The sequence below is a fragment of the Labrus mixtus genome, chromosome 24 (genome assembly GCF_963584025.1).
Source record: "Labrus mixtus chromosome 24, fLabMix1.1, whole genome shotgun sequence".
Taxonomy (NCBI): domain Eukaryota; kingdom Metazoa; phylum Chordata; class Actinopteri; order Labriformes; family Labridae; genus Labrus; species Labrus mixtus.
Window position 1 is genome coordinate 3,461,336 of NC_083635.1, and position 7,594 is coordinate 3,468,929.

The following is a 7,594-nucleotide window of genomic DNA, read 5'->3' on the forward strand; positions in this document are numbered from 1 at the left end:
AGATCGTCGAAATTTACTTTTTCGATGCCTCATTTTATTAAAAGGATAAAACCTACATTTCTGTAACGACCGATCGAATACAAAAAGTACAAAACAAAAGTAATTGATTTTAACCCGAGTCTGCTGGTGTTCTGTTGAGATGTGCTGCCCTGTCAAATAAATGTACTGCTTTGACCACATTGGGCGCCAAAATCAACATAAACAGAAGCTTCCTCACAGGAGCTTTAAGGGAAGTACTGGAATAAATGTACTTATCGGTAGTTACTTTTAATTATTGGTAATTTCTTCTTTTAATAAACTTCATTTAGTATTTAACATCAATGTGAATGTCTGTAATGCTTAATGATGCATTTTCTAACATTTCCACCCGTGTAGGCTCTTATGTGCTCGTAGTATTCAGAAGTTTTTTTTATAAACCTATAAAATTGTTATTTTAACTTTGAAACATTTGTATGCTCTCTCTCTCTCTCTCTCTCCCTCTCTCTCCCTCTCTCTCTCTCTCTCTCTCTCTCTCTCCCTCTCCCTCTCTCTCTCTCTCTCTCTCCCTCTCTCTCTCTCTCTCTCTCTCTCTCTCTCTCGCGCTCTCTGCCTGTCAATCAGCAGCTCCATCAGAATAAATTGGACTTTTATCCAATACTGCTATTGATTAATTTCTATCTCTTCCCGCCACGCCACAGCATTGAACAGCCCCCACTATTGATCTGCAGGCCTATTAAATCCTCCATGGGAACATCATCCTGTTTTTTTTATATAAAAGACCTTTTCCAAACCATAAAATCAATCATTTTCTGCCGTATATAAGAAAACACATGTGGCATTGTTAGAAACAAGAATGAGGCTGCGTTCCAATCAGCTTGAATGGTGTATAATGATTTAATTTCTCCCTTGAGATGTGATTATGATTCAATAGGTATTTACACCACCTACAGATTTGGTTGTTACCTCTAGACAGGGGTTTTTAAGGACCCAAAAGTTTTAATTTAAACAGACTGACAGACTTTTTCCACGTGAGGATGTTGAACCAGAGGTTAAATTTTTTTATTTATGGGACTTGTATTTTTAGAAAAAGTGGCAGTACACTGACATTCTTTAATGCCACATATAACCTACAGGCTGCAGAAATGTCAGGCAGCCAGGGGCCATAAACACACTCACAACCCCCCCCCCCCGACACACACACACGTAATACTCATATCTTCATGTCTCGTAGAATAATGTATTAGAATTTCCCAGCTGCATGCCACAATGCAAATATGTAGCTTTTATGGAATAAAAAAATCACAAAAAGTGGATAATGCATGCATTCTTTTAGGTATTTCGCCATAGAAATCTATAAAATGTCACATTTATTTACTGTAAAGTGATACACCTGTATAAAAAACTGTTGAGAATATTATTCTATAATATAGAACATTGTCACATGAAAACCTAAAAAGATAGCTATAGGATAGCGTAGGAGGATTTTGCATCAAAATTAGAGAAAGCAGTAGCATATTTTTTATTTTGTTGTGTATATATTAACATATGCTTCAGATAATTTACTTAAATGTCTTTAAAATTTGAATTTAATCTCTAAGGTTTGGTTTATATTTTAAAGACATAATAAGATGAAATGAAGAAGAAAAATCCAGCAGCAATAACGTTCATTTATTTATTAAAACATGGACAATGACAGTTAACTTTGATCTACAACATCCTACCAAATATGAGTCTATGATATTAATCACTATAGGACTAGTATGAGGTTTTTTTTATTATGAAAGGGACACACTGGTATCAAAACTTTATCTATACAGTCTGAGAAGAACAGAATAATGATTTGAAATTGGTTGACGAGGCTCTTTAGCTGCCAAATGTATAAAAATTAAATAAAGTAGGGATATATTTTTATTTTACATTTGAGGAAAACATGCTTCAACAGCTGAAATTTAAACTTGAATTTGCTTTCAATGCAGTGCACAGATGTCAAACTGTCCGGAATGACATGATGAAAAAAAAAACGACCCCTTGTGATTTCTCTTTTGTCTCTAAAATGGCAGCGTGTCGAGGAATAACTTATCTATTATTGCAGGCGGCGGCACCAGATCCTCCAGCTTCAGGTAGAAAATCCTCTGCAGGCCCTGGATGCACAGAGTGCGGAGCTCTCGCAGTTTTTCCAAAATTCTGGACAAAGAGTTGGACCAACAGTCTGAGCCTCCGTCTCCCTCCTTCAAACATTTAACGATGTTGTTCTGCAGCTCCTCTACCTTCGTCGGCTCCTTCAGTCCATGCCGCTCTGATGGTCCATTAGTCACATTGCAGCCACAGGTATGAGGAAATAAAAACATCAAAATAGCGATTGAAACATTGAAAACAAATATTTTATAAAAATGACAGGTGAAGTCATAAAAAAAGTAATATGTTTCTGTCCAAAACATTTAGCCTGTTACTTTTTGTAAAGTCAAAAGGTTGTAAGTTTCTGTTCTTTGCTTTTTCACATTTGGGCTCACCAATTTGACTGTTTATTATTAATAACAATAATGAATGACTACTCAAACATTTATCATCATTATCAGTTAAAGCTCCATTAGTTAACCATTTAGCCCTAAGCCCACTTTTAACCAACTTTTACAGTTTTTAACTTTTTGTTATTAATTTAAACCTTTTAGTCGTTATATCAAGCTTTCTACCCGAGCCCTTTATCCATTAACTTGATATATTTCTGCAACCAACATTAACTAATTAACTCTACAGTTTTCAACTGTTCATATATTAAGTGTAAAGGCTTTTAATTAGCATGGTAAGTGATGCTACCCGTTAAGACCTCCCCACTAGCTTTTGATCCTATTTTTTTTACGTGTCACACAAAGGATGTAAGTGCAAAGGTGTCACACCAAACTCAATCAACGACGTAGAGCACAGTGCTCAGTTCTGATGTGTCCTACAAGAATATGGGCAGCTTAAACTTTCGAAAAAAGTTAGTTTTCAAACTAACTAAATTGATGTCTTTCTGCATTATTTGATAATTAGCACGCAACCACAAATATTTAAGTTTCTGCAATTTCTTCTCAAGGTTAGTAATGTTTTATCCATACATCCGGCATCATTTAATTCTGTATCCTTGGGCTGATACACTTGATGCTGCATGAGTAGCTGATTAGACAGAATCTTTTGAGAATCTCACCCGTGACAAGAGCGAGTGTGCACATGCAGGAGAAGGTGGACACATCCAGGTTCATCCTCTGCAGATTTGCGGAGAATTCAACAATGCTGTCTATCCACTCCCCAAAGCCTCGTAGGCACTGGGGCCGGTGCCACACCGAGCCGTCGCAGAAGATCAGCTTCCCTTCCTCTGGCTTCGATCTGAAATAGAATGACAGCATGTGCTACAAGTGTGAAAGAGAGAAACTTGTCTGATGGCTTCTGCATGCATGCAGCTGCTTCTCCATCTTTGATTTGAGCCAAAAGTTCAAGAACTAACTCATTTTTGGCCCGTCTTACCAAGAAGTGCTTAGATTCTGAATTTCTTTACCTGTATGACAACCTCAAAACAAAGAGCTCCAGGAAAGCTGAGTAGAAGAGGAGGTCTTGGTCGTGTTTTGGAAGAGACGCGAAGCCTGGGATCTTCTGCGCCCAACCTCGAATCACCTCCATCGACCTGGTCAGGAGGTCGTAAAACTGCCGCACGTGCTGAGCATCGTCTCCCAGGGGACTTCCTGGACTCTCCTTGAACTTTTGAAGGATCACCATCAGAAAAAATTGAGGATAGCATCATTTTATTAGCCTCTCAAACCTCATTATAGTGAATGGTTTCACATATCTTACTTTTAAGAAGTCAAGAAGAGATGGAGGAGGGTTTGATTCCATGTGTGCCCTGATGAGGTCGCTCAGGAGGGAGCTGACAGGTGCAGAAGAGTCAGGAAGAGGTTTGGGTTTGGACGGAAGGCGACCTCTTCGACCCTTCAGACCGGCTGTCCTTACAACTGCAGAAAAGATTCAACTTTTTTCAGATTTCATTCTAGGGTAAATCGTATAAATAGCAAATGACAGTCGTGTCAATTTTGGGTTTCTTTTTTATGCATTTTAAGCTTTCCACGTGTCAATGATTGCTGTTTATCTTCATGAATTTTGGACATGCAGGTGGGAAATCAGGATTTTCTCCACCAACTCCTGATATGTTTTTTCCATGATTGCCTTTAATCTGAACAAATTCTCTGCAAGTTATAAGTCAGAATATATTACTTGCAAACACATACACAATTGTGTGGCACAAGGCTTTGAAATCAATTAAATTGGATGCTACTTAAAGATCAAATTTGACAAAATATGTCTTTTAGAGGTTACCTTCTTTGACCATTCCCACTGCAAGGCACTTCTGGAATCGACAGTATTGGCACCGGTTCCTCCTGCGTTTGTCCACAGGGCAGCTTTTGGTGGCCAAACACACGTACTTGGCATTTTTTTGTACGGTTCGCTGCATAGAGAATGAAATGTTATATTTCACAAAGAACAAGGTTACTCTTTAGACACTGATTGTTAAACCTGATGCATGTTACTGAGGCAATGCTTAAAGGTAGCTTTCAGTCAAATTAACTGGAATTTGAACAGTTTGATACTAAAAATCATCTGTTTTTTAGAAGTGCTTAGGTCAAGCTGCATGTGAAACTTTGCAGCACAAATATACCTCAGACAATGTGTTTCTAAATACATTATTATCTCTTGTAGTAGATACCTGAGTAAAATCAGGCAGTTAAACCCCCCCAAAAACACACATACAACCATTTAGATAAATATTTCTGTATTCTTGTAAATCTTTGCTGCATTTTAATTAGGGAAATCTTTAAAGGGCATTCAAGAACAATATTGGTCCCTTAACAACCAATTACATGGTGAAAAACTGTTCCAAAATGTTCACTTTATGGCGACAACTTTTATTTTCACACACCTTTGAGAGTCGGTCTAAACTGGTGGCATTTGGAACCGTTTTGTAAGACTCTTGGGAAATTGTTCAACATCAACATGAAGGACCTTTTTTTTTTTAACATTTGAAAGTAAAAAGCCTTAAATGATCCTTTAAAAATTAACAGCAGCACTCCTGCTCCTGTGGGCCATCCAAGGCAGCATAAGACATTCAGCAAGGCAGACAGGGCAGTCTGGGTAAATACAGGGATCGTGGTCATTCGTAATTTGGAGAATTGCCCCCTGGGAATCTCCTTCAGAGAGAAGAAGAGGAGGGTTTTTATTCAGGTCACGTTGGTGGACATTTTCATACAGGACATTTTGCCCTAAAACCCTCAAGAGTCAAGAGATCAGAACATGCATGAGGAGAAAAATTACCAATTTAGCAGGCTAGTCTGGGGTCTCAGAGGGGATTTTACACCATAGCTTAGTTCAATTAAGTTTTTATAAGAAGACAGTGTGGCAGTGAAGGTTTTTGAGGAGGAAAAGGCAATATCCATTTTTCATGAGAGCATCATGAGATTTTCTTTTCCAAAATTCAAAAGTTTGACATAAACCTCCTTCCTTTAAAGGAATTTAAACTTTTCAGGAGACATTTTCATCAGCTGCCTTAAAATATCCAAGTATGAATTTAAGCTTTGTCCTGCGGCTTTAAAATTAAGTTGCACTGAAACAAACCTTGAAGAAGCCCTTGCAGCCCTCGCATGTGCGCACTCCATAGTGCTGGCACGCTGCGTTATCCCCGCACACCGCGCACATCCCCTCCGTACTCAGCGCTCCCCGGCCGGGAGCTGAAGAAGTCTGGTGGTAGTCCATAAAGTGGTGGCCATGGGCGAGCTGGAACGGGTGAGGATACCCAACTCCCGTCTGCTTTCCCAAAACCCCGGAGCTGTCCAGCGGCTGGTGCGCCCCGGCTGTGTCCAAGCTCATGGACACGTGGAGGGATCCATCAAATTTGACGTGGTGTGCGCTGTGTGGTGCGTGTTTGAGGGAAAACAGCGAGAATCTGGAGAGAGCGTTTTTCCTGTGCGCCGCAGCTAAATAGTCCTGTCGAAAAGTGTACAGAGAGCCGGAGTCCTCCCATATGTGTGCTGTTGGAGTCTGGAAGTTGGAGGTGATATTGTGAGGTGATGGAGAGCGGTAGTAGTAAACAGAACCAGGCGAGGAAAGTATTTCGTCTGACTGGTGCGGATTCGGCTGATACCGCGGACACCCGTGCGCATCCTCCACCTTTACGCACGAAAGCTCCCCTTGCACTGGCATCTGGAAGAGACACGGAGGCTTCACGTCGTATCCAGAGCTGAAAGTGTCACCCAAAGAGCCAAAACTTGGCCCCGAAGTTGTAGCAGAAACTTCATTGTTCGTGAGGTCCATGCTGAACTTGACAAACTCCGGAGTGAGAAAGTCGCAGCTGCGCTCTCCTCCGGCGCTCTGAGACGCCGGGCTGGCTCCTTGTGGAGAGGAGCCGCACTGGGTCTGGACGCACGGCATGGCGCCTACAAATGTGCGTAATTTAGTTTATTTAGTCAAGTGGACACATAAGACAAGTACATCCATTAAGTTTGCGGAAACATTGATTTGTGATGTTACTTTGTGTCTTTAATAAGAAACAAATTTCGCAGACAATGTAACTTGTTGAAAGACAGCTTCAACCTCAAAACAACTTTAAACAGCTCAAATGGCTTTTTTTTCGTTTGCAGAGTAAATTGCACAGCTAATTACCTGTGGGCTTTAGTTTTCTTATTTTCCAGAGGATGTTTATGCCCGTTAGACGTTTCCTAATATGAAACAAAAAACATCAGGGGTGTCACCTGAAAGCTTTACAAAATTCTTAAAGATTTGGGGAGAAAAAGAGTAACATACAAATACCTCAGAGCTCCATCCAGTGCAAAAGAACTGTGCAAAGTAATCCCATTTCTTGCAGATCTTTAAAGCTGTAGCTGCAGCCAGAAAAATGTCCACTCGTTGTGTGAGGAGTAAAGGAAATGACTGCTCACTTCTCCCACTCTTTGACTTCCACACTGGCTGCCAGTGACACCGACAATGTGCTTTTGTTTACGCGGTGCGCACCACTGTGCCAAACCCTATTACGCACAAGACCCAAAGGGGCGGGCTGGTGTGTATGTGGGGGTCATTGACTGGTGTTGGCACAGACAGTGGATCATGTAATGTGGAAATAATGCTTATAGCCCACTTTCCTGCAGCACATTTAAGGCCTTTTTATGAATTAAAGTTAGGGCAGCGACATCAAGTAGATTTATTTCAGCTCTGATGGGGAAAAAAAACTCAAAGTCTTTTAAGAAGCGGATCATGTTAAACAGCTGGTCTTTAATCTGTTGCTGAACACAGATTAAAGAGTAGGATTTTACAGCTTAAAACACATGTAAGTGTAAGAAATACAGAATCAGAAAAATACGTCATATTTTAAAGGCTTTCTTATTTTCTACATGCCTACTGTCCTTAAAGACAGAGAAAACGACAGCTGGTGTCACTTCTCCCTCTTTATTATTATCCTCAAGAAGAAGAGGATGAAAGGGAGACCACTGTTGCGCAATATTACCCTCCCTTTACGTCAACAACATGGCCCCGCCTTTGTTTAAACGCCATTGGACGAGCGTACTCGTACACTGCGTTCCGATTGGCTCTCCGCTGCGTC

At 40.4% G+C, this 7,594-nt stretch overlaps 1 protein-coding gene across 1 annotated transcript; it reads right to left on the reverse strand.

Moving 5' to 3' along the window:
- Positions 1-1,628: 1,628 nt before the first annotated feature.
- Positions 1,629-7,336, reverse strand: LOC132959811 (nuclear receptor subfamily 4 group A member 2-like). Its single transcript, XM_061033032.1, has 8 exons — positions 6,808-7,336; positions 6,661-6,716; positions 5,617-6,434; positions 4,324-4,453; positions 3,805-3,962; positions 3,512-3,711; positions 3,164-3,342; positions 1,629-2,275 (listed from the first exon to the last, which is right to left on the reverse strand). The coding sequence occupies exons 3-8, from the start codon at positions 6,427-6,429 to the stop codon at positions 2,028-2,030; spliced, it is 1,728 nt and encodes a 575-aa protein (XP_060889015.1). The 5' UTR covers positions 6,430-6,434; positions 6,661-6,716; positions 6,808-7,336; the 3' UTR covers positions 1,629-2,027.
- Between the last annotated feature and the right edge of the window lie 258 nt (positions 7,337-7,594).

Excerpts from the sequence above, each read along its gene's own strand:
- LOC132959811 (XM_061033032.1), bottom strand. The coding sequence starts at position 6,429 with ATGCCGTGCGTCCAGACCCAGTGCGGCTCCTCTCCACAAGGAGCCAGC. Across the intron at positions 3,712-3,804 it reads CTCTTCTTGACTTCTTAAAA|TTCAAGGAGAGTCCAGGAAG; the intron begins GTAAGATATGTG and ends ATCCTTCAAAAG. Across the intron at positions 3,343-3,511 it reads GTTTTGAGGTTGTCATACAG|ATCGAAGCCAGAGGAAGGGA; the intron begins GTAAAGAAATTC and ends ATTCTATTTCAG.